The 26772-nt window shown below is 43.3% G+C and overlaps 1 protein-coding gene across 4 annotated transcripts; it reads left to right on the top strand.

Annotated features, from left to right (window-relative positions):
• The first annotated feature begins 82 nt into the window (after positions 1 to 82).
• LOC109898319 (tumor necrosis factor receptor superfamily member 1B) lies at positions 83 to 25096 on the top strand. Of its 4 annotated transcripts, none has more exons than XM_020493258.2 (9): positions 83 to 355; positions 20316 to 20421; positions 20790 to 20915; positions 22313 to 22468; positions 22613 to 22706; positions 22811 to 22998; positions 23402 to 23476; positions 23593 to 23657; positions 23771 to 24609. In XM_020493258.2, the coding sequence occupies exons 1-9, from the start codon at positions 212 to 214 to the stop codon at positions 24239 to 24241; spliced, it is 1425 nt and encodes a 474-aa protein (XP_020348847.1). In that variant the 5' UTR covers positions 83 to 211; the 3' UTR covers positions 24242 to 24609. The 4 variants fall into 4 exon arrangements, with proteins under 4 accessions (XP_020348847.1, XP_031644524.1, XP_031644600.1 ...); XM_031788664.1 differs by lacking the exon at positions 83 to 355 and adding an exon at positions 472 to 513 and having other exon boundaries at positions 23771 to 25096; XM_031788740.1 differs by lacking the exon at positions 83 to 355 and adding an exon at positions 890 to 1546 and having other exon boundaries at positions 23771 to 25096.
• Positions 25097 to 26772: the final 1676 nt, after the last annotated feature.

Here is a 26772-nt window from a genome sequence, read left to right as displayed (position 1 = left end):
TTTTGGATTTGATGGTAGACCTACCAATATATTTGAGATTTTGATTATGAATTATTAAGTGTTTAGAAATCGTAATTCCGTTACTAAAGGGATAACTACTGGAAGTAGAAAGACGCCCTCTGTTTCCTCAAACACTCAGCATTTCAAGGAAACTCATTTATCTTGCCGTCGGGGCGGTAATTCGAGCATTCTTCTGTAGGCTAGGCAATCTATGCGGTTTCAGTATTATATGGACTTTTCTCAAGATCTTAAAGGGGCAATAATAATTGTATCAATCATGATACTAAGCACTGTAAGTGGCATCCTTACAGTAAGGATACTTCTCGCGATCATGGTTCAGCCTGTTGAGAACACGGTAAGTGTCCTGCGGACTTTAAGGAAAGTTGAGTTGAGCGACCAAAATAAGCGAGACAATGGTGTAATGGGGAGGGGGCGGGGTAATGCAAAACGCTACAAAAAAACGTTTACTCCAAACGGAAAATGCAAACGACAGTTTCTATAGGACAAATGCAGGTAGGTTCAGTGCTTAACAGAGGCGTGTATTCAAATAAATTGACCAAACAAAATATTAAATAATGTATCTTTCGTGTATCTGTTCTTTCATTTCGCAAGAGGCTGAATGTGTCTCACAGGAGGAAGCATCCGAGCGAACGAAACAGCGCCCCCGTATAGGCCATCTATCTGATGCTGTCTGGTCCAAACGAAACGGGTATTACATTATTGCAGCCATAGCATTGTAGGCAAGGGAAGCCAGCGAGCATTTCGCCTCCCTTGATAATACAATTATACAAAATTTGCCAATCAGCGTTAAGCTAAACTGAGCGAGCGAGCTCAACTGTGAATGGTCCTGGCACACCAAAAAAAGGTGCCCATGGAAGCCAGCTTGGATTTTGGCATCACTCCTATCATATCCCATTGAGAGCATACATCACTGACAGAAAAACTTTAATTGTTGCATCTCGTTCTGTTGTTGTCCGCTAGCTAGCTACAATTGTCCCTTTCCTAAATTAGCCTAGCCATGGATGGAGTTAGGGATTTGGACTTGTGGTTTAACTTAATTCTCTGTACTGGCCAATGATTATAATTGTGATTCTGATCCAACCATTAATTGTTGTGCCCCTGGCCTAAGAGGATGGAAGTTCAAAATATAGCTAGATGTAAAAGGCTAAATGTTAACAAGCTAATGTTGCCCTTGAATGGAAGTTCGGCTAGTGAGCAAGCATTTTAGCCAGGTAGCCTAGGACAACAAAAAAATTCAAATGTACTGTATAACAGAGTGCTAGATTTTTTAAAACCTTTATTTAACTAGGCAAGTCAGTTAAAGAACCATTTTTTATTTTCAATTACAGCCTAGGAACAGTGGGTTAACTGCCTGTTCAGGGGCAGAACGAGAGATTTGTATCTTGTCAGCTCAGGGATTTGAACTTGCAACCTTATGGTTACAAGTCCACAACACAAGCGCTAATCACTAAGTTACCCTGCCACCCCAGATTTTTGATCAACATGAAAGAGAGGAGGATGGCATTGGCGTTTCTCTACAAGTAGGGTGAGTCACCATGTTTTTCTACTTGCACAACATACACACACAAATCAAAAGCATGGACAGCCACATCATATTTAGCTTACCTTGATTGGAGTAAATAGTTTTTGGTATCTTTCAGTTGTCACTATATTAGAATAAGAAGAGGTGATTTGATGATGTTGAAATGGTGGAGGCAGCTCCTGTTTTCTTTGCGACTTTGTTAATTGTTTTTTATTTCATTTTATATTATATTTAACTAGGCAAGTCAGTTAAGAAGAACAAATTCTTATTGACGGCCTACCCACGCTGGGCCTATTGTGCGCTACCCTATGGGACTTTGTTGTGATACACCCTGGAATCAAACCAGGGTCTGTAGTGACGCCTCTAGCACTGAGATCCAGTGCCTTAGACCGCTGTGCCACTCCGGAGCCCTAAATCAATAGTTGTTCAGTGGTCAGAAAATGTCGGAAACATATACTTGTAGGTCATGTAATTAACAGTCTGTTACTGAACAGGATCCGGTACCTCTCAGTTTTGGTTTCGTTCCTGAACCCATTTACCAGGATCCGGTATCTCTCATGGCATTAAAAATACTTTTCACAGTTTGCCATGTAAAAATTATAATAAAAGCAATCAAAGTTAGGCTAATTCAATTTGACTCCTCAGTAATTCTCCTGGCTGCTCTCTAAAAAACGTAATGTGAAAACGTGCCTGATAATTTATTCGTGTTGTACTGGCCTGGGTTTATGATTTGCACAACATTGTAGCCTATATAGACCATTGCTTGGCCATTGCTGTAGTGAGAGAGAGAAGCGCACTTGTATCTCGCAGATAACTAGAATGAGATTCACTTTCTACGATCTCTCCCTCTCTCTACTCTGATAGACATGAGCCTGCAACTCTCTGTTATGGGTGTAAGATGGCACAGTGCTGCCATCTGTTGGTAAATGTTCATTACTGCAACTCTTGTGTTTTACCGGGGTGCTTGAGATACCCGGATGTGTTGTCATGTACTGAACAAGACTGGTTACTCGCATCAATGCCTCTGTCTCGTCCTTTAACATTCAAACATGGTGTCAGAGTCGGATAACTAACCATGCTTTCCGCAAATTAGAGTCACATGCTCTGGTTTGCAAACAAATGCTTATTTGTGTAAAATTTCGCCCGGAATTGGCTTTAAGCTAGAGTGAGTTTGCTATTTAATAAATAAAGGTAAATAAATTTAGCTTCAGTGTTGTTAGCACCGGTTAGACATGGTAGCGAACATTCGCCCTCCCGCGGTTATGAAGCTCAGCGGGGATTGGAGCACGAACTGGGATACGTTTAGATGTGAATGGGAGGACTATGCGCTAGCTACGGGACTTCTGGAAAAGGAAGATGAGGTAGTGGCTGCCACTTTAAGGACTATAATGGGAACTGGATGAACTGAGCGCCTCTTCAACCTCAGGAGGCTGAAGAAATTCGTCTTGTCACCAAAAGCACTCACAAACTTCTACAGATGCACAATCGAGAGCATCCTGGCGGGCTGTATCACCGCCTGGTACGGCAACTGCTCCGCCCACAACCGTAAGGCTCTCCAGAGGGTAGTGAGGTCTGCACAACGCATCACCGGGGGCAAACTACCTGCCCTCCAGGACACCTACACCACCCAATGTCACTGTGATCCCCTGGCTCTTCACCCAGTACCTCAGGCCCCACGTGACTTGCTGGGGTTCCTTCTTTTGTCATGCGACCCCTATGACCATCAGGGTTCTGAGTAGGTGCTGGCTCAGCAATCTGAAGGTCAACCCTTTTACGATGGTACAGTGATCCATTCACTTCAACCAAGTAGGAGCATGGTGCCACTTTCTGTACACAGGATCCGAGTCTCCAGAGGCCTGTCCGGTCCCCTGGTAGTGGCTTCATTCGCACCGTTTCACCCACCCTGAGCTCAGGTAAGTATTTTGCTGATTTGTCGTAGATGAACTTGGAGACCTGTCTTCTGTGACGTAACTTCACCAGCACGTCTGTCACCACACATGGCTCCAGGAGAGTGCTGGCTACTGGTAGAGCTGCTTTTAAGCGCCGTGCCATGAGGCGCTGGGCAGGGCTGCTATCCATGCTTTCTGTCGGGGTATTGCGCCACTGCAGCTAATTTTCGGAACTCAAATCCTGATAATTGGAGTCCATTATCTGAAATTATCTGGTTGGCCATAGCGGGCAAACTGAGCCTTGCAGCGTTTGATCGTTGTCTCTGCTGAGAGGTCGTGGAGGAGGTCAATCTGAATAATGATAATAAGAATAAGAAGTCTGAATAATGATCGACTACCAGCAGAAAGTCTTTGCCACTGTGCTGGAAGAGATCTAGACTTACTATCTGCCAGGGGCGCATCGGTAGCTTGTGCGACATCATCGTCTCTCTCTGTTGCTCAATGGCATATTCATTGCAGATTTACTGACATAGTCTTGGAGTTCACTCTGCATTCCTGACCAATACAGTGTGTCACGTGCTTGTCTGTAACAGGCCTCACCTCCTATGTGACTTGAGTGCACTCGCACCAATATCTCAGAGACCGGGGAATAAAGACTCTCTGACACTTGAATATTACTCAGTTTTGAACACTGAGCTCCTCTTTGACTGGCTAATATTCTCTGACAGCTAAAGCAGTTTCTTCCCTGCAGTCGGGCCAGCCCATCAGAATCACAGACCTCAATGCCTGGAGTTGCTCATCCCTGTCTGTGGGCTGTCTGATTTGTATAAGGTGCTGGTCCGTAACGTTGAGGTAGTCAGCCTGGTTGATGTGTTCAACATCCACTTGCTCTGTTTGTAAGCTGCACACTGCGTGTTATTCATGCATGAAGCGTGTGTGTGTGCCCGATGCAGTAGCCCTGCTGAGCGTGTCACTCACATACATCTCTGGCCCTGGCTTATACACCACCTTGAGGTTGTAGTTTTGTAGGGCCAGTAGCATGCTCTGCAGTTGTTCCGGGGTATTCAGGAGAGGCTTGCTGAATATAGCAATAAGGGGCTTGTGATCTGTCTCTGCGGTAATATTGTCGCGCCCGTACAGGTAGTGGTGGAAGCATTAGCATGCAAACACAATGCTGAGGCACTCCTTCTCTATCTGGGCATAGTTCTGCTCTATTGGGGTGAGTGTCCTAGAGGCGAATGCCACAGGCTGGCCCTCCTGCATGAGGCAACAGCCAAGTCCATACTGGCTCGAGTCACTCTGAATCGTGACAGGTTTTGACACATCGTAGTATCGTGGTACAGGTGTCTGGGTGACCAGTTGTTTTATTTCCCTCACCGCTGCGTCGTGTTTTGGGACCCAATGCCAGATGGTGTCCTTGTCCATGAGCCTCCTTAGTGGCTCACACACTTCAGAGAGCCATGGTAGGAACTTGGCCAGGTAAGTGACGAATCTGAGGAAGCGCAGCCTTCCAAGACAGCCTTCACTTTTTCAGGATCCGCCTTCAATCCGGTGGAGGACAAAATGCTCCCATGAAAGCGGACCTCTGGCACTTTAAACTGAAGATTTTTTATGCTTAGCCTTGGCTTAACCTGTATGCATCTGCCCATCAGGGCCAGCAGCTTGGCGTCATGGTCACATTCTGCCTCCTCATCACTGTCTCCACTGCCCACTACGAGGATGTCATCTGCTATGGGTTCCACGCCACTGAGTCCCATCAACAGCTCATGCTGTTTCTGCTGATACACCTCTGGAGCCACGGAGATACCAAACGGAAGCTTCAACCACCTCTTCCTGCCCCAGGGTGTCCAAAAGGTAGTCATGTAGCTGCTGGGCTCGTCAAGCTTGCACTGCAGGAAGGCATCTCTGGCGTCCATGAGCGTGAAGACACTGGCCTTTGGGAGCTTGTAAAGAACATCCTCCAACGTGGGCATAATGTAATGTGAACGTCGCAGAGCCCGGTTGAGGTGTTTAGGATCAATACATATTCGTAGCTTGTCTGGTTTCTTGACAATAACCATATTACTTATCCGGTCTGTAGGCTCGGTGATGGATATGATGTGGCCATCTGCTTCGTATTTGTCGTAGCTGCTTTCATGGCCACTGGTACATTGTGGGGTGCACACTGGACAGGCTGGATTGGGCCAACTCAAACTTTTATTATTAAGTAACAAAACATGAACAGTCTTTCACATTTTTATATTGATAAGGTACAGTACATGACCAAAAGTATGTTGACACCTGCTCGTAGAACATCTCATGCCAAAATCATGGGCATTAAAATGGAGTGGGTCCCCCCTTTGCTGCTATAACAGCCTCTGCTTTTCTGGGAAGGCTTTCTAATAGATGTTGGAACATTGCTTCCATTTAGCTACAAGAGCATTAGTGAGGTCAGGCACTGATATTGGGTGATTAGGCCTGGCTTGCAGTCAGCATTCCAATTAATCCCAAATGTGTTCGATGGAGGTTGAGGTCAGGGCAGTCAAGTTCTCACACACCGATCTCGAAACACCATTTCTGTATGGACCTCGCTTTGTGCACAGGGGTATTTATTTATTTTATTTATCCAGGTAGTTGACTGAGAACACATTCTCATTTACAGCAACAACCTAGGGAACAGGGGAAAGGAGGGAGATGAATGAGCCAATTGTAAACTGGGGATTATTAGGTGACCATGATGGTTTGATGGCCAGATTGGGAATTTTAGCCAGGACACCAGGGTTAACACTAGAGGTCGACCGATTAATCGGAATGGCCGATTAATTAGGGCCGATTTCAAGTTTTCATAACAATCGGAAATCGGTATTTTTGGATGCCGATTTCCCGATTTAAAAAATAATAATAATAATATTTTTTTACACCTTTATTTAATCTTTATTTAACTAGGCAAGTCAAATCAAATTTTATTTGTCACATACACATGGTTAGCAGATGTTAATGCGAGTGTAGCGAAATGCTTGTAAAAAAATAAGATGACCTGGGGTACTAATGTAAGAAATAAAACGTTAAAAAACAAAAAACTGCATAGTTTCCTAGGAACGCGAAGCGAGGCGGCCATCTCTGTCGGCGCGAGACTTTAAATCAGTTAAGAACACATTCTTAGTTTAGGAACGTTGGGTTAACTGCCTCTTTCAGGGGCAGAAAAACAGATTTTTTTTTCTCTTGTCAGCTTGGGAATCCAATCTTGCAACCTTACAGTTAACTAGTCCAACGCAATAACGACCTGCCTCTCTCTCGTTGCACTCCACAAGGAGACTGCCTGTTGCGCAAATGCAGTACGCCAAGGTAAGCATTAAACTTATTTGATAAAAAACAATAATCACTAGTTAACTACACATGGTTGATGATATTACTAGATATTATCTAGCGTGTCCTGTGTTGCATATAATCTGACTGAGCAGACAAGTATCTATGTATCTGACTGAGCGGTGGTAGGCAGAAGCAGGAGCGTAAACATTCATTCAAAAAGCAGTTTCGTGTGTTTTGCCAGCAGCTCTTCGTTGTGCATTCATCAAGCATTACCCTGTTTATGACTTCAAACCTATCAACCCCGGAGATGAGGCTGGTGTGACCGAAGTGAAATGGCCGGCTAGTTAGCGCGCGCTAATAGCGTTTCAAACTTCACTCGCTCTGAGCCTTGGGGTGGTTGTTTCCCTTGCTCTGCATGGGTAACGCTGCTTCGATGTGGTGGCTGTTGTCGTTGTGTTGCTGGTTCGAGCCCAGGGAGGAGCGAGGAGAGGGACGGAAGCTATCCAGTTACACTGGCAATATTAAAGTGCCTATAAGAACATCCAATAGTCAAAGGTTAATGAAATGCAAATGGTATAGAGGGAAATAGTCCTATAATAACTACAACCTAAAACTTCTTACCTGGGAATATTGAAGACTCATGTTGAAAGGAACCACCAGCTTTCATATGTTCTCATGTTCTGAGCAAGGAACTGAAACGTTAGCTTTCTTACATAGCACATATTGCTCTTTTACGTTCTTCTCCAACACTGTTTTTGCATTATTTAAACCAAATTGAACATGTTTCCTTATCTACTTGAGGCTAAATTGATTTTATTGATGTATTATATTAAGTTAAAATAAGTGTTAATTCCGTATTGTTGTAATTGTCATTATTACAAATACATTTTTTTTTTAATCGGACGATTAATCGGTATTGGCTTTTTTGGTCCTTCAATAATCGGCATCGTAAAATCATAATCGGTCGACCTCTAGTTAACACCCCAGTGTCACCGGCAAATCACCCCCACACCTATTCGTATGCTTCACGGTGGGAAACACACATGCAGAGAGCATCCGTTCACCTACTTTGTGTCTCGAGGAACACGGAGGTTGGAACCAAAAATCTCAAATTTGGACTCATCAGACCAAAGGACAGATTTCCCCCGGTCTAATGTCCATTGCTCGTGTTTCTTGGCCCAAGCAAGTCTCTTTTTCTTATTGATGTTCTTTAGTCGTGGCAGTCTCCTATGAACAGTTGATGTTGAGATGTGTCTGTTACTTGAACTCTGTGCTGCAATCTGGTGTGCAGTTAACTCTAATGAACTTATCCTCTGCAGCAGAGGTAACACTGGGTCTTCCTTTCCTGTGGCGGTCCTCATGAGAGCCAGTTTCATCATAGCGCATGAAGGTTTTTGCGACTGCACTTGAAGAAACTTTAAAAGTTCTTAGTTTTCCGCATTGACTGACAAAGTAATTTTGGACTGTCATTTCTCTTTGCTTATTTGAGCTGTTCTTGCATATGGTCTTTTACCAAATAGGGCTGTCTTCTGTATACCACTCTTACCATGTCACAACACAACTGATTGGCTTAAACGCATCAAGGAAAGAAATTACACAAATGAACTTAACACGGCACATGAGTTAATTGAAATGCATTCCAGGTGACTACCTCATGAAGCTGGTTGAGAGAATGCCAAGAGTGTGCAAATCTGTCAAGGCAAAGCGTAGCTACTTTGAAGAACTTGTTTAACACTTTTTTTGGTTACTACATGATTCCATATGTGTTATTTCATAGTTTTGATGTCTTCAATATTATTTTACAATTGTCGAAATAGTAAAAAATAAGAAAAACCCTGGAATGAGTAGGTGTGTCCAAACTTTTGACTGGTACACAGTGTATTTATCATGTTATTCTTAAAAATCAACAGATGTGGCATTATATTTCATATTCATGGAAAAAATACAGGCAATGACTGCTAATGTTAGCAGTAGCACTCATACACAACTTGTACAAAACGTCAGCCCAGGGCCTGAGTCTTTATACTCAGATGGTACATGGCATGGAGGGTTGTTGATATGATTTGAATCATGATTTGAGTCATGATATGAATGACAGTTGAAAGTTCAGTTGGCATTAGTCTGATTCTGGTCTTGATTGACTTTGGTTAGCAAATAATAACAAGCAATAATGTTAGTACATGAATGCATAATTAGGTTATCAAATGCTATAATTGTAAAACATTGCACTATGAATAGCATTATTAAACATATCAATAGCAATTTGCAAAAAAACATATTCATGATTAAGCTATACAACATAGCAACAGCATAGCAAGAGCACAATACGAATGGCAAAAGTGGGATGCAATAACATGTGTGTTAGGCCAAAGCTAGCCCTTGATCATGACAAGGGCTGGGCAATATGGCCTAACAATCTAAAAAAAGAAAACATATGGGCGATTCAATTTATACTTTTCAATTTGAATATTTTCTCGAAATAAGCTTTGTATAATTTAAAGGTAAAATACACTACATTTCAAATATTCAGCAATAATCAAAGGAATTCAGGGCTTGTGATGGGCTAAATAGAAGTCTTCCACAACCATAAAACCCACTAATAATCTAATGTTTTTTTCTAAATAGTTTAACCTGCTTTTTGCAATCATCCTGATCTGGCTTTTGAAAATGCACTTTGCAAGTTTAACTAAACTCAGAAAAAAAAGAAACGTCCCTTATTCAGGACCCTGTCTTTCAGAGATAATTCGTAAAAATCCAAATAACTTCACAGATCTTCATTGTAATAGTTTAAACACTGTTTCCCATGCTTGTTCAATGAACTATAAACAATTAATGAACATGCACCTGTGGAACGGTCGTTAAGACACTAACAGCCTACAGACAGTAGGAAATTAAGGTCACAGTTCTGAAAACTTAGGACACTAAAGAGGCCTTTCTACTGACTCTGGAAAAACACCAAAAGAAAGATGGCCAGGGTCCCTGCTCATCAGTAATGAACGTGCCTTAGGCCTGCTGCAAGGAGGCATAAGGACTGCAGATGTGGCCAGGGCAATAAATTGCAATGTCCGTACTGTGAGACGCCTAAGACAGTGCTACAGGGAGACAGGATGGACAGCTGATTGTCCTCGCAGTGGCAGACCACGTGTAACAACACCTGCACAGGATCGGTACATCCGAACATCACACCTGCGGGACAGGTACAGGATGGCAACAACAACTGCCTGAGTTACACCAGGAACGCACAATCCCTCCATCAGTGCTCAGACTGTCCACAATAGGCTGGACTGAGGGCTTGTAGGCCTGTTGTAAGGCAGGTCCTCACCAGACATCACCGGCAACAATGTCGCCTATGGGCACAAACCCACCGTCACTGGACCAGAAAGGACTGGCAAAAAGTGCTCTTCACTGACAAGTCGTGGTTTTGTCTCACCAGGGGGGATGGTCAGATTTGTGTTTATCGTCGAAGGAATGAGTATTACACCGAGGCCTGTACTCTGGAGCGGGATCGATTTGGGGGTGGATGGTCCATTATGTTCTGGGGCGGTGTGTCACAGCATCATCGGACTGAGCTTGTTGTCATTGCATGCAATCTCAACGCTGTGCGTTACAGGGAAGACATCTTCCTCCCTCATATGGTACCCTTCCTGCAGGCTCATCCTGACATGACCCTCCAGCATGACAATGCCACCAGCCATACTGCTCGTTCTGCGCGTGATTTCCTGCAAGACATGAATGTCAGCGTTCTGCCATGGCCAGCAAAGAGCCCAGATCTCAATCCTATTGAGCACGTCTGGGACCTGTTGGATCGGAGGGTAAGGGCTAGAGCCATTCCCCCTAGAAATGTTCAGGAACTTGTAGGTGCCTTGGTGGAAGAGTGGGGTAACATCTCACAGCAAGAACTGGCACATCTGGTGCAGTCCATGAGGAGGAGATGCACTGCAGTACTTAATGCAGCTGGTGGCCACACCAGATACTGACTGTTACTTTTGATTTTGAACCCACTTTGTTCAGGGACACATTATTACATTTCTGTTAGTCACACGTCTGTGGAACTTGTTCAGTTTATGGCTCAGTTGTTGAATCTTGTTATGTTCATACAAATATTTACACACGTTAAGGTTGCTGACAATAAACACAGTTGACAGTGAGAGGACGTTTCTTTTTTTGCTGAGTTTAGAACCATGTAAAATGCACATTCACTAATAATGACTAACTTCTTGTAGCAGGCATAAGGCTATAGAAAATGAACAATCTCAAGCCCAGGTGCTAATGATGAGCCAACTAGGATCTATTTGCTAGCTAACAAGGCTTAACATTTGAATTGTTATGAACACACCCGTGTCTGTTTCCACGTGTTTGAAAAGCATATTACCCTGTTCACTTTGTTCAGATGTTGAAATCAAGTGACCTACCTTATTTCTGACACTGAGAACGAGTTGCCAATTCCTTATACAATTGTGTTATGTTTATAAAAAAAATACAGACTAGACAGCTAATATAACAATCTTCAGCTAAAATAATATCTCAATTTGTTTTGATGTACATATGACCGATTTATGTTGGACTTGGACCAAACCTCAAATGCAAATAGTGAGTTGAAACCGCTTGTCAGAGGGGATCTCTCAACTTTGTGAGAGGCAGGGGAGGGGCTTGGTGTGTGTGTAAACCATAGAGAAAGAGTCGAAGCGAAAGGTTTCACTCATGTATTTCTAGGGGCTTATTTGGGACCTACACTTGTCGCATGCCTTCCCGTGTTCTGGACAACGACTCCCATTGTTTGGGGATCTAGTCATTATTTACAGATCTCTGGTGTAAATGGGGGATGCAGACAGGACAGAAGGATCGAAAGTGACAAGACCAAAAATACAACATGAGAACAAGCTGACATTTTTATTTAACTAGGCAAGTCAGTTAAGAACAAATTCCTATTTTACAATGACGCCCTACCCTGGCCAAACCCTCGCCTAACCCGGATGACACTGGGCCAATTGTGCGCCACCCTATGGGACACCCGATCACGGCCAGTTGTGATACAGCCGGGGTCGAACCAGGGTCTAATAGGACATAGACACTCATAAAAATGAAAAACAACAAACCTTGATTCTTGCGATACAGGCATTTGAAATAATGTGCAAAAACATACATTTGAATTAATTCGATATATCACCCAGCCCTAATCATAACTCTCAATTCCATTCCATTACACATAAGAGTCATTGGACGAAGAAGTCTTCTGTACGGTTAGTTTTGTTGAGAGCCAGATGGTTGGTCGCTTGCGGTACTGTTTTGGAAGCAAGAAATAATAAAAACATTTAAGGTTAAATTGATACAGACCATTTGTAGAGTTAGTTTTCCACAGCCATATCTGCATGCTATAGTGCTTGTTTACGGAAAACAGACGGAAGACAAAGGTGACCACCTGTGCTAATTAGCTATCTAGCGCACGCCGAACACCTGTGTGTTCTCGGGATGTGTATCAGAAGTGTAGTTTTTGTGGATGGAGGCACCCATAGCTGTATGGATCTATGTAAAATTGCTATAGTAAGCATTTTTATTTGAAGGATTCTTTCTCGCTGATGAAAGATAAGGGCTATATGTTTTTCGAAAGCCATATTGCAAGCAATGATTGAGGTTTCAAAATGGTAAAACAGTGTCGGGATTGTAGTTCACATGAACCAGTCGTGGACGAAGCTGACAGCTGAAAACTGTAGGGAGAAGAAGAATCCCGCTTAGTGTTTTTAAGACCTAGAGCAAGCTAAACTGGCGGTGGCTATTTAGTGTACCATAGAGCATGTTGGGTATACATCAAACAGTAGATAAAACTAGTAGGCAAACCAGCCAGCAGTAGTAACTAAAAGCAGGCCTTCCTTTGCATAAAAACAAGTGCACGAAAGTTGCAAACAATGACGTGTCAATTAACTTCATGTAGCATCAAGAAAACTGATCAATTAATCAAAATGCAAATAGCATTAGCGGCCAAAATGCTACACAAAACAAATGTTCTTTAGAGTTTCCTTCTTCAATGTGATAACATTGTGTACTCACATTTTCATTGACACACACACTTTCTTGGATTGTTTTTGGAGAGTTTAATCTGAGCTTTTGGTGTGCTCTTAATTGTCTGAGTTTGTGAATTACCCAAATCCCGGAGAGGCACCTGCAAACTTGCCTAGTTTTATACTTTACCATCGAGTTTGCTAGAAGGCACACCTGCCACAAATTCCCTCTCTCCACCTTCATGCCTCAGCCTGGGGGAACAGTACAGCAGCACAATGATTGAAGTTCACATTTTGCGTTTAATATAAACATTTGTCTTCTGATATGAAGGTATGAAAAAATAAATGTGGGACTTCACAAAAAACTTTCTCCCTGGGTCCTATTCCGACTTGAGATAAGTTGAAACATGGACGTATAAAACATATTCTGTTGTAAAGATGTTATTGAGTCCATGTTGTCTACTTATCTCAAATCTGAACCAGGCCCCATATACCCAGTGTAACAAGGGTGGTTCAGTACAACTGTTTAGTCCTGAAGACTGGCTGTGGACTAAGGAAGTGTTTTGACAAGCAGGAGATCCGGATTCACGTCCACCTTCTCACATGAATAACAGTGATGATTAGATTAATTAAACTTTATTGTCATTGAACAAGTACAAGTACAGTACAACAAAATGCAGTTAGCATCTGACCAGAAGAGCAAATAAAAGAGTACAAAAAATGTACATGTGAAACAATTAAGTACAATGTATGTTATTAAGTGGGATGTATAAATGTCCAATGAAGGCAAATGGCAAGTACAAATGGCAAGTCTAAATGTGCAATGAAGGCAAAGAAAGTGCAAGGAGGCATGCAACTGAAATAAAGGGATAGCAGCAATGAGATTACCGAGGTAGAAATGTGCATGTACAACTGAATTATGTCCTTAATCAGATTTTGCAAAGCAATGTCAGAGTCCAGTAGTACCGCCGTGAAGAGTACAAAGAGAGTAACACAAGGTCCCTGAGAGGCAGTACTACGCAGTGGGCGGTGGATATGGCTAGTGCCATGTCACAGATTTCAGCAGGGTTATAGTAGCTGTAAAGAAACTGTTCTTGAGCCTTCTAGTGTGGGAATGTAGAGACCTGTACCGCCTGCCTGATGGTAGGAGGGAAAACAGTTTGTGGCATGGATGTGGCAAACAGTTTGTGGAATCCTCATCCCTGATGATGCCACACGCCCTACGCAGACACCGCTTGCGCTGGAGGTCTACGATGGCAGGGAGCTGGGCACCAGTGATGTGCTGGGTGGTTTTCACCACCCGACGCAGGGCCTTCCGGTCAGCCACGGAGCATCCGCCAAACCACACTGTGGCACTGTTAGTCAGAATGATCTTGACCGTGTAGTTGTAAAAGTTCACCAGGATCTTGGGAGACAGTCGGGCCATATTCTTCAGCCTCCTCAAAAAGTACAGGCTCTGCTGCTGACCAGGGTTGAGGTGTTAAGGGTCCAGGAGAGGTCCTCAGAGATATAGACACCCAGGAATTTGAAGCTGGGCATACGCTCCACCTCGGCTCATTGCCATCAATGAGAACAGGGGAGTGGCTACAGCTTTTAGACTTCCTGTAATCCACAATGAGCTCCTTGGTTTTCTTTGTATTGAAGACCAGGTTGTTGTCACGCACCATGCAGGCACGTGCTTGACCTCCTCCCTATAGGCTGACTCGTCATTGTCACTGATCAGGCCTACCACCGTCGAGTCGTTTGCGAACTTGACAATGGTAATGGAACCGTGTACAGGAATGCAGTCGTAGATGAAGAGGGAGTACAGGAGGGGGCTCAGCACGCAGCCCTGTGGCACACCGGTGTTCAGGTTCAGGGTTGAGGAGGTGAAGTCGTCTAACCTGACAGACTGGGGTCTGTTGGTTAGGAAGTCCAAAGTCCAGTTACAGAGAGAGGGTCTGATCCCTAGGTCATGGAGTTTGGTGACCAGATTAGAGGGAATGACCGTATTGAATGCTGAGCTAAAGTCTATGAACAGCATTCTCATATGGGTGTTGGTTTTGTCCAGGTGGGTCAGGGCAGAGTGTAAAGCTGTGGAGATGGCATCCTTTGTAGACCTGTTCGGTCGGTAGGCAAACTGGTGGGGATCCAGTGTTGGAGGGAGGCAAAAACCAGTCTTTCGATGCACTTCCTGATGGAGGGGGTGAGTGCAACAGGTCATTCAGGTTTGATGCGGTTGACTACTTCGGCACTGACACAATGGTTGCGGTCTTAAAGCACGTGGGGACAACCTAACTGGGCCAGTAACAGGTTGAAAATGCCAGTGAAGACCTCGGCCAGCTGCCCAGCACATGCTCTGAGCACACGACCGGGACGCCATCAGGACCAGCAGCCTTGCATGCATTCACCCTGCTCAGTGCAGAAAACACATCTGCGATCGATAGTCTGAGGGGGAGGTCGACATGGGGGAGCACAGTTTTGATGGCTGGATCTTTGTTGTCCCTGTCGAAGTGAGCATAGAACCTGTTTAACTCGTTGGCGATGGAGACGTCACTGGCTGTGGGGTAGGTTTTTTGGCCGGTAGTCTGTGATGGCTTGGATGTCCTGCTACATGCTTCGAGGGTCGGAGTTGTTGTTAAAGTGCTCCTCAATCGGCAGTTTGTGGTAATGTTTAGCCATCTTGATGCCCTTTTTCAGGTTGGCCCTGGATGATCTGTAGGCTTCCGCATCGCCAGATCTGAAAGCAGCGTTGCGTGCCTTTAGCACGGACCTCTCTGTTCATCCAAGGCTTCTGGTTGGGGAAGTTATTTATTAGTTTATGGGTGGTGACACTGTTGATGCAGATGTTGATGTAATCCAGAATGGAAGAAGCATATGTTTCAATGTCCGTATGGGAGTCCAGGGTGGCTTGAGTGGCAACCAATCTCCAGTCTGTGTGTTGAAACTGGTGCTGTAGTAATGAGTCTGACCCCTCTGGCCACACACTGAATGTCCTCACTGATGGTTTCACGTGTTTAATGAGGGGTAAATACTTGGGGAGTAGGAACAGTGAAAGGTGATCAGACTGTCCCGGGTGGGGGAAGGGAGTGGTTTTGTAAGCCTCCGGAATGTTTGTATACACGTGGTCTAGTGTATTGTCTCCCCCAGTGGGGCGGGAGACATTTTGGTGAAATTTTGGAAAAACAGTTTTCAGATTTGAGTGGTAACTTTACACGTTACCTCATGTTATCTCTGCTATAACATACATAACCCAAAACATTTTGACTTTAACATTATTTCTAATCTCACAAAGTTGCCTGTAATTAGTGCCAACGTCTACTCTAGGAAAAATATTACAATCCCAGTGTCTTCTTTAAAATGTGTAAAAATTCAAACGGATCAGTAGATAAAGCTCAAACAAAGTTTATTCACCCACTGCGTCATACAGCTGCAAAGACAGCATGATTACACAAACACATATATTTATAACCTCATACTCCTTACACATCTAGACAGCCAATACATCTCTGTTGCTAGGCAGGAACTTAATTAGTTCCTCTCACTGATGTGGTTATGGCCCTGCCTGATGCTAGAACCTTTGTGGGTGTGGAAGTGTGTGAGATAGGACTGTAGTAAGAGGGTCGTTGTGGTGGCCCCTCTGGCCCCCCTCCCAAGGGTTTCTTTTCACGTCATCTGTTGACTTGACCTCAAGCCGAATTCCTCGCTCCTCCCTAGTTCCTCAGCTGGCCTGCCTTATCAGAGACTAACTATTACCCTTCACCTCCCTCCTTAGAAACATGGAAAATAATATGAACTTCCTGCACTTCCCCATGTCTCACTCAGTAACTTTCCATAAACCAAGTTCCTATCCACCCTTCATTGACCCCAATATATATATTCCTTATACAAGGTAATCAATAAGTTCTAGTATGGTAACATGAATAAGTATATTTCAAGCTATTATCCAACAGTCCCTCCTTTTTGAATAGTAACTCCATACTGTTCAACATTATGTAAACTTTGAAATGAATACATGATTAATATTCTCAGTTGATTTGTATGTTTACACCTCAGAGACTTATGGGCTCTGACTATGTAATCCGCTTCCATGGCATAAAGCCCTGGCCTCAAATTTATAATCACACTATGCATACTCTATGTGCCATTACCTCCGCTGTTGTACAACTGATAATGCCATTTCAGCTGGAGCTTTTGTCTTTCTCCTCCTCCTTCGGGTTCCTAAGAGAGTGATAGCAAAAGACTTGAAAAGAAAAAGAAACACAAATATGACAAGTATTAATAATGCGTTAAGCTATGCATAATCATAATTGGCAAAAACCGAAGTTTAACATGAAGGCAAAGATATGCTGGCGCTTGACACAATTGCTTTTTTAAACTCTACAATTACAATTGTTTCTTTAACTCTACAAACAATTGTTCACAATATTAACTCCACTCTAATTGCTCGCGAGGACACCTTCCCTTTCGTCAATTCTGTAAAGCTATTTCAGAATAAGATGGAATAAAGTGTCTCACAATTAAAACCCCTAAGGTTTTCTGAGCTTGCGAGAAGTGTTTTGTCGTGCCAATTTTAATTTGTTACCTTTTAGAATCCATTAGCAAAAAATTATCCACACTCAAAATTGGTTCTACCCCAGCTACCATAAAGAATGAGCCCGGTATTATTACTGGACCTATTGTAAAACAGCATGGGTCGTAATTGCATAGCTTTAGATTCTGTCCCTGTTACCCCACTAAATGTAATACTTTTTCCTGTCGCAAATTTAGCCAATTTGACGACTGCACAGATGCCAAATACCCCTATGCGTTACAACCCAACTCCAGACACTTTCAGGAGTTCCTGCTGTTGCTCACTAGTCAGTCAAGAAAATGTCTGCACAGCCAGTGCAGAGGGCTCAGGCTCCAATTTCCTCTATATTAAAGGGACAGTTTGACATTTTGGCAATGAAGACCGTTATCTACTTTCCCAGAGTCGGATGAACAAGAACTGCTAGCATGCTAACTGTTCCTGCAGATTTCCAGTCATTGAGCTAAGTTTCAAGTTTCAAGAAAAAAGCCATATTGCAACCAATGAGTTGTGATAATTGCGTTGTTTGCTCTTTAACCTGTTAATTAATTAGCTTTGCGACCGTGATATATAGGCCTTAAGGCTGAGACAATAAGAAGACACAGTGGCAGAATAAATTCAACCACACCTTTGTTTTATCATACTGGATTTCAATCTCTGTCCGGTGAAGTCCACAAAGCGCTGCTTCCACTTTTCCAGCACCATTCAACGTAAGCTAAATATGACGTGGCTGTCCATGGTTCTGGTTTCTGTGTGCACGGGTGTGTGTGCGTTCATGTTCATGCAAGTAGAAAAACATGTTGACTCAGCCTACTTGTAGAGAAACGCCAATGTGATCCTCCTCTCTTTCATGTTGACGAAAACGGTCTATCCCTCTGTTATACAGTACACTTTTTATTTTTTGTTGTCCTAGGCTACCTGGCTAAAATGCTTGCTCGCCAGCCTAACTTCCATTCATGGGAAACGTTAGCTTGTTAACATTAGCCTTCTACATCTAGCTACATATTGAACCTCCATCCTGTCAGGCCAGGGGGACAACAATTGATGAATTAATGGTTGGATCAGCATCGCTGTTATAATCATTGGCCAGTACAGAGATTTACAACCACAAGTCCAAATCCCTATCTCCATCCATGACTAATTTTGGAAGTTCCAATTTTAGCTAGCTAGCCACCGGAGGACAACAACACAACGAGATGCAACAATTCGCTCAATGCGATTTGATTAGAGTGACACCAAAATCCAAGCTGGCTTCCCTTGACACTTCTTTTGAGTGTGCCAGGACTATTCACAATTGAGCTCAACTCAGTTTAGCTCAACGCTGATTGGCAATTTTTTTTCTACTTTCTCTATCAAGGGAGGCCAAATGCTCGCTGGCTTCCCTTGCAATCAATGCTACGGGCGGCAACAATGTCATACTCATTTGGACCAGACATCATCAGATAGATGGCTTACACATAGAGAGACAGAGGGGCGCAGTTTCACTCGGTTCGATGCTTTCTCCTGTGAGAGATACATTCAGCCTTGCGAATTTAAGGAAAATTATGAAACAGAGAGACAAAAGATAAATTGGTAAATTTTTGAGGGGGAAGCCTGGCTTCACTTGGCATCCATGAATACACGCCACTGTGCATATATCCAACGAATTGCCATTAATGTGTTGTTGATTATTCCTTATTCATGACTAATTGTACCTTTTTGATTGTTTCTCTCTTGTTAAAACCACATCTTTATAACTACATGTATCAAGGCACAAGGCGAGACCAAGATGCAGACACAGGAGGCAGATGGTTGGAGTCTTACAATGTTTAATAATCCAAAAGGAGTAGGCAAGAGAATGGTCGTGGACAGGCAAAAAGGTCAAAACCATATCAGAGTCCAGGAGGTACAGAGTGGCAGACAGGCTCGGGGTCAAGGCAGGCAGAATGGTCAGGCAGGTACAGAGTCCAGAAACAGGGAAGGGTCAAAACCTGGAGGACTAGAAAAAGGAGAATAGCAAAAGGAGTACAGGAAAAACAAACACGCTGGTTGACTTGACTAAACATACAAGACGAACTGACACACAGAGACAGGAAACACAGGGATAAATAGACTGGGGGAAATAAGCGACACCTGGAGGGGGTGGAGACAATAAAGAGGACAGGTGAAAGAACAGGGTGTGACAACATGTTTAGAACTATTCCCATCATTCTTCTGACTACTATTGTAATTAAAGTGTTCACAGTGAATGATCGGCTTGCATCGTCTTTTGAAGCAAAGACACAGGGACTAGGGTCACACTCACAGTTCATAATGTACATAGTATTCTACACATATTGTCTGTCCTGAAGGGCATCAAAGCGTGAAGCACTGTCATCAGTTCAAGGGCATTTATATGAATGTGGCAGACCTGTGGGGAACACAGTCTTTTATTTCTCTTCCCTCGTGTAACTGCTCTCCACCCTGTGAGTGACGCCTCTGTAGTCACCACCTTCCTCAATGACACGAGCCCTAGGGGAGTGCCAGACTAAAAGATAGAGGGTTTCCTCCAGTCAATAAAACCCCAGATTCACTTTCCCTAATTTGTTATGTGTTTGTTTTGGGTGGCTGCCATACGTGAAAAGGAAATGGCTGTTAAAGGCATTCTGTCCTAAAGGCTGCGAGGGAGGATGATCGTGTGAGGCCTTGGCAGTGGTATAGCTGTATTGTTCAGTCAGACCACATAGCCAGTCCTGGCAGCTTATCAAAAGTCTCTCTCTCCTTTCTCCTCCTACCACTTCATGTCATACACAAGATACTGGAGACACACAGGTTTTGTTTTACTGTCAGTACATTGTGTGTTTTACATGCCCTGTGTCTACTGGCAAATAATGACTAGACCACTAATGTTTCAGTGTATATTCCCTCGTCTCCAACAGATAGAATATAATAGGTCTTCTTCGGACACAATATCCAACCCTTGGGTTGTACTAGAAGTTTAAATAGAAGAAAAAGGAAAATATTGGTGGACATGTTACTCATCATTCCTCCTTCTGATCAGGTGCACTTTCATGGTCTCTTTTTCTCTGCAGGTGTACACTCTGCCATACACACCAGACTCTGCTGAAGCCTGTCGCAACAAAACAGCTGAATACTATAACACACTGATGAACCTGTGCTGCAGCAAGTGTGCTCCCGGTAAGTGATGACCGTCAACATTAATTAAACTGTTTCCGTACATAATATGAAAGTAAGGATTTCAGGGATAGAAAGATGTACGGTGTACATGTACTGAGATGATTACTGTAAGTTATGCATTGTTATAAACTGTGTGGTTCGAGTCCTGACTGCTGATTGGCTGACATCCGTGGAATATCAGACAGTATGTCATGTGTATGACAAGACATGTATTTTTTTGCTCTAATTACATTTGTAACCAGTTTATAATAGCAATAAGGCACCTCGGGGGTTGCACGTTGCGTCATGCCTAAGAATAGCCCTTAGCGGTGGTATATTGGCCATATACCACACCCCCCTCGTGCCTTACTGCTTAAATGTCATGACAGGGACACGCCTTAAGAATGAATGCAGCACTACCTCAGACACAGTGTGTGAACCATGTCCCAGTGGCCAATACAGTGGGACCTTCAATTACTTCACAAAATGCTTCAGATGTCCCAAGTGTTCAGAAGGTGGGTGGAATTATATTGCAGTAAATGATTGGTCATGTTATATACAGTGCCTTCAGAAAGATTTCATTTCAACAAACATTAATGACATCGCACTTGCTCAGACACACGTTCCCACCGTATCCATACCCAATGTTGTTTCCCATGCCTGTAAGACTCTGCCCCATATGACTTCAGAATGTTATGTTGTTTCTGTCTGGAGCCAGATTTTTTTCATTATTTAACAAATAAAGCATTTGATTCACTAATATATCTTGATCAGATAAGTATTCAACATGTCAATACATGTTAGAATCACCTTTGGGAGTGATTAGAGCTGTGAGTCTTTTTTGGGTCACACACTGGGCACAGACGTCAATTCGATGTCTTTTCCATGTTCGGTCAAATGATTTCCATAGAAATGACGTGGAAACAACATTGATTCAATCAGTGTGTACCAGTGGGAAGTTGCTAAGAGTTCTGCACACCTGGTTTGTACAATATTTGTCCATTATTATTATTTTTAACTCTTCAACTCTTTCAAGTTGGTTGTTATTAATCATTGCTGGACAGCCATTTTCTAGTCATGCCATTGATTTTCAAGCTGATTTAAGTCACTCGAGTGGCTTAGTTATTAGCTAACTAAGCCACTTGAGAACATTCGAAGTAACCAATCACATCATCTGTTGGAGACAGACAGGTTGAGTGGCGAATCAAGTGAGCCCCTTGCCTCCATAAATAGAGCCACTCGCCCAACTGGTCATTCTCGCCTATCTTCCTTGCGGAAGGGACAGCTTTCACAAAAGCTCTCCTCAGCACGAATAGATTTCTGGTTTCCTACTGAACAGTTCCCAAGCGAACAGTGTGATTAATTCAGGCGAACGTCGTACTTCAGCCCCTGTATTGTGGAGTAACTTCAGCTCCTGTATTGTGGAGTAACCATCCAAAGTGTAATAATAACTTCACCATGCTCAAAGGGTCTACCAATAGGTGCCCTTCTTTGCTGGGCATTGGAAAACCTCCCTGGTCTTTGAGTTTGAATCTGTTCTTAAAACTGACTACCTGACTGGGGGACCTTACAAATAATTGTATGTGTGGGGTACAGATATGGGGTAGTCATTCAAAGATCATGTTAACCACTATTATTGCACACAGAGTGAGTCCATACAACTTATTATATGACTTGTTAAGCACAAAGGGGTTGAATACTTATTTACTCAAAACATTTCACGTTATTTTGTATTAATTTGTAAAAATGTCTGTATACTTTCTGAAGGCACTGTAACAGTGATTTAGATTTGTTGTATTTTTTCCTTCGGATTATGTGTGTGTGCGTGCGTGCGTGCGTGTGTGTGTGCGTGTGTGTGTGTGAGTTGATACACCTAATCTGTAATGAGCATCTTATTTGTTTATGTGAGAAGGAAAAGGCCTGCAGTATGCCCAGGATTGCTCTAGCACCACCAAAACCCAGTGTATGTGCCAGACTGGGAAGTTCTGCATAATGGAACAACATCCAAACTGTAAGGAGTGTGGCAGTTATACACACTGCCAGCCTGGCCATGGTGTTGCCATAGAAGGTACTATAGCTAGACAGGAGTTCGGCCTGACCGTATTTATCACAAATTCAACATGTTTCTGTCCTCATTGTAAATTATACTGAAAGTTGAAAGTTTGAATATGACTGTTCACTGTAAATGTGTTTGTGTTGGTGAATGTTTCAGGGACAACAGATTCAGATGTGAACTGTGCACCATGCCCTAATGGAACCTTCTCTGACCAGCACTCCTACACCCAGACCTGCCAGCACCACACAGAGTAAGTGACACACACACACACACACACACACACACACACACACACACACACACAAACACACACACACTAACTTTATTATGTTAACAATGACACTGTATCCTCAGCTGTGTGTCGCAGAGAAGGGGTGTACTGACTTATGGTAACACCACCTCAAATGCTGTGTGTGGACCTAAGGTTAGACCACCGACCCGCCCACCGACCACAATTCCGACCTCTGGTACAGGGCATACCACGCCAAGTCTACAGAGCCTGTATACAGATGACAAATCACCAGGCTTTGACCTTCGTATAGGTAAATATAGGCAGCTAAATACAGATGTAGGATCTTAAATTGAGAAAGTTTGCTACAGCAAGAAAATAATCCTGCAGCAAGAGGAAATGTGAATTATTATGTGGATTACATAAGTGGATACATTTTTTGTTATGGAAAATCAAGTCTGGCATTTTAAAGTGGAAATGACAAACTTTAGAAGTCTTTTTAAACCTTGAATACATTACACGTTTGCATTTCGTGCTGCGCAGGAGAATTTTCAGCAAAAAAAAGTGATCAAATTAAGATTGTACAACTGTACACCAGTCCGTGTGTCAGAGATATGAAGTTGTTGGACCACACTCAGGATTTTTACATTTCTTTGCCTCCATCTCTCCTATGTGTGGATACCGCTGGGTTGTACCTCTGCTCCTGTGTCTATTAGTTTCAGGTGTTATCGGAGGTGTTATCGGAGGTGTTATCCTGCTGCTGATCATAGGCACAGTCATTTACAAGAAAGGTAAAGCATTAGAGACTAAGCACTTGATTAGGGTAATAACAATATAATTGACTGACTGTAAGGATAGATATGCATATACCAACATTTTAGTGTAGGTTTACTATGTTCTCTTACAGCCTTCATAGGGTCCAGGCTTGTATCTTCTATAGAAGATAGAAATGGAAATTGGGACGCCATTAAAGTGAGTTTTTTCTATTTGACCTAAGTAAAGCATATGTTGGAGAAAATAACATTTCAACAGCTTCAACTCAATCTTAAACATATCGCATATCTCTCTCTCGCTCTTTCTCTCAGTTTGATAGTGACGGACCAATGGTTCTTCAGAACAGTTCATTCATTACTAGCTATCGGGAACAGCAGCGATGTTTGATGGGAAAGGGAAACTGCAGCAATCCCAGTCAGGCAGAGAACCAGCAAGATACTAGAAGGACCTGGGTGTCAGACAGCCTGGAGGGCCTGTCAATAGGCCCCCTTCAGTCCACTCCTCCACAGCCCAGCACCCAGCCCAGCCCTCAACCCACCAGCCCCCAGCCTACCAGTCCCTTGCCATCTAGTCCCCTAGTTAATGTCAACATCACTGTTAACTACCCTGTGACCTTAGGAAATGGGTCATGCTCCACACCTACCAGCACCCACATAGACTCATCCCAGGCTGACCCTGAGCTCCCTCTATCAAGGGAGGAGGAGGTGTATGTCAACATGCCACAGCAAGAGGGCGGAAAAGAGGCACTTACGGCAATACAGGAGAGTGGAAATGATGTTTGAGGACTGGCAGCAGATAGGACAGCACCAGACAATAGATTTTTTCACACTGGTTGTTGTCTCTGTTTTTATATGATTGCTACTACTGTTGCTGACTGAATTGGTGGAGAGAGACTGCACAGAATGACTGTTCATGTGTCTTAGGCATGGACTTGTCATAATGTGCTGTGCTGGAAAGCCTTGAGCACCTGAATAGATTGTCAATGACTGTTCAAAGAATGATTGATATGTGAGTAATGTATGTAATTACTGTGAATGTTGTAAATATACACTGAAAAAAAATATAAACACAACATGCAACAAATTCAAAGATTTTACTGAGTTACAGTTCATAGAAGGAAATCAGTCAATTGGAATAAATTAATTGGGCCTTAATCTATGGATTTTTATTGACTGGGCAGGGGCGCAGCCATGGGTGGGCTTGGGAGGGCATAGGCCCACCCACTTGGGAGCCAGGCCCAGCCAATCAGAATGGGTTTTCCCCCACAAAATGTCACACCCTGATCTTTTTCACCTGTCTTTGTGCTTGTCTCAACCCCCTCCAGGTGCCGCCCATCTTCCCCATTATCCCCAGTGTATTTATACCTGTGTTCTCTGTTTGTCCGTTGCCGGTTCATCTTGTCAAGCCTACCAGCAAGTTTTTCCATGCTCCTGTTTTTCCTAGTCTCTGTTTTCTAGCCCTCCCGGTTCTGACCTGTTCTGCCTACCCTGACACTGAGCCCGCCTGCCTGACCATTCAGCCTGCCCTGACCTCGAGCCTGCCTGTCTCCCTGTAGCTTTTGGACTCTGACCTGGTTAATGAACTTCTGCCTGCCTATTGCCTGCCCCTTGTATTTTAATAAATATCAGAGACTCAAACAATCTGCCTCCTGTGTCTGTATCTGGGTCTCGCCCTGTGTCGTTATATAGAAGGGCTTTATTAGAGACAGAAATACTCCTCAGTTTCATCAGCTGCCCAGGTGGCTGGTCTCAGACGATCCCGCAGGTAAAGATGCCAGATGTGGAGGTCCTGGGTTGGCGTGGTTACACGTGGTGTGTGGTTGTGAGGCCGGTTGGACGTACTGACAACTTCTCTAAAACGATACTGGAGGTGGCTTATGGTAGAGAAATGAACATTACATTCTCTGGCAACAGTTCTGTTGGACATTCTTGCAGTCAGCATGCCAATTGCTCGTTCCCTCAACTTGAGACATCTGTGGCATTGTGTTGTGTGACAAAATTGCACATTTAAGAGTGGCCTTTTATTGTCCCCAGCAAAAGGTGCACCTGAGTAGTCATCTAATTTTATTTGTCACATTTGCCAAATACAACAGCAGTTGAAATGCTTCCTTAAGCCCTTAACTCAATTTGCTTAAAACTGCATTGTTGGTTAAGAAAATATTTTCTAAATAAACAAAAGTTTTTTTTAAAATCCCACAATAAAATAAAAATAATGAGGCTATATAGAGGGGGTACTGGTACTGAGTCAATGTGCGGGGTTACAGGTTAGTCAAGGTAATTTGTACATGTAGGTAGGGGTAAAGTGACTGCATTGATAATACACGGCAAGTAGCAGCAGGTTAAAACAAAGGGAGGGGTCAATGAAAATAGTCCAGGTGGCCATTTGATTCATTGTTCAGCAGTCTTATGGCTTGGGGGTAGAGCTGTTGAGGAGCCTCTTGGTCCTAGACTTGGCGCTCCGGGACTGCTTGCCGTGCGGTAGCAGAGAGCACAGTCTATAACTTGGGTGACTGGAGTCTTTGACAATTTTTTGAGCCTTCCTCTAACATGCCTAGGGGTCTGAAAGTATTTTCTCCACATTTTGTTACGTTAAAACCTTATTTTAAAATTGACTAAATAAATAAAAAATCCTCAGCAATCTACACACAATACGTCATAATGACAAAGCAATAACTTTTTTTTAAACATTTTTGCAAATGAATTAAATATAGAATTCAGAACGTTTTACTTGAAATTGAGCTCAGGTGCATACTGATTCCATTGATTATCCTTGATTGGAGTCCACCTGTGGTAAATTCAAATTGATTGGACAAGATTTTGAAAGGCACAAACCTGTCGATATAAGGTCCCACAGTGCATGTCAGAGCAAAAACCAAGCCATGGGATCAAAGGAATTATCCACAGAGCTCTGACACAGGATTGTGTCAGGGCACAGATCTGGGGAAGGGTACCAAAAACATCTGCAGCATTGAAGGTCCCCAAGAACACAGTGGCCTCCATCATTCTTAAATGGAAGAAGTTTGGAACCACCAAGACTCTTCCTAGATCTGGCCACTCGGGCCAAACTGAGCAATCGGGGGAGAAGGGCCTTGGTCAGGGAGGTGACCAAGAACCCGATGGTCACTCTGTCAGAGCTTTACAGTTCCTCTGTGGAGATGGGAGAACCTTCCAGAAGGACAACCATCTCTGCAGCAGTCCACCAATCAGGACTTCATTGGCCAGATGGAAGCCACTCCTCAGTAAAAGGCACATGACAGCCCGCTTAGAGTTAGCCAAAAGGCACTTAAAGACTCTCAGACCATGAGAAACAAGAT

Source organism: Oncorhynchus kisutch, linkage group LG1, assembly GCF_002021735.2.
Source record: "Oncorhynchus kisutch isolate 150728-3 linkage group LG1, Okis_V2, whole genome shotgun sequence".
NCBI lineage: Eukaryota > Metazoa > Chordata > Actinopteri > Salmoniformes > Salmonidae > Oncorhynchus > Oncorhynchus kisutch.
This window is presented reverse-complemented; position numbering and strand designations above follow the sequence as displayed.

What these genes read in the sequence shown, in the direction of transcription:
- LOC109898319 (XM_020493258.2), top strand. Translation starts at nt 212, where the DNA reads ATGCGGTTTCAGTATTATATGGACTTTTCTCAAGATCTTAAAGGGGCA. An exon ending in ATGTCCCAAGTGTTCAGAAG is followed by an intron (nt 20,916 to 22,312) that starts GTGGGTGGAATT and finishes TTATGTGAGAAG; the next exon opens with GAAAAGGCCTGCAGTATGCC. An exon ending in CCATGGTGTTGCCATAGAAG is followed by an intron (nt 22,469 to 22,612) that starts GTACTATAGCTA and finishes TGAATGTTTCAG; the next exon opens with GGACAACAGATTCAGATGTG.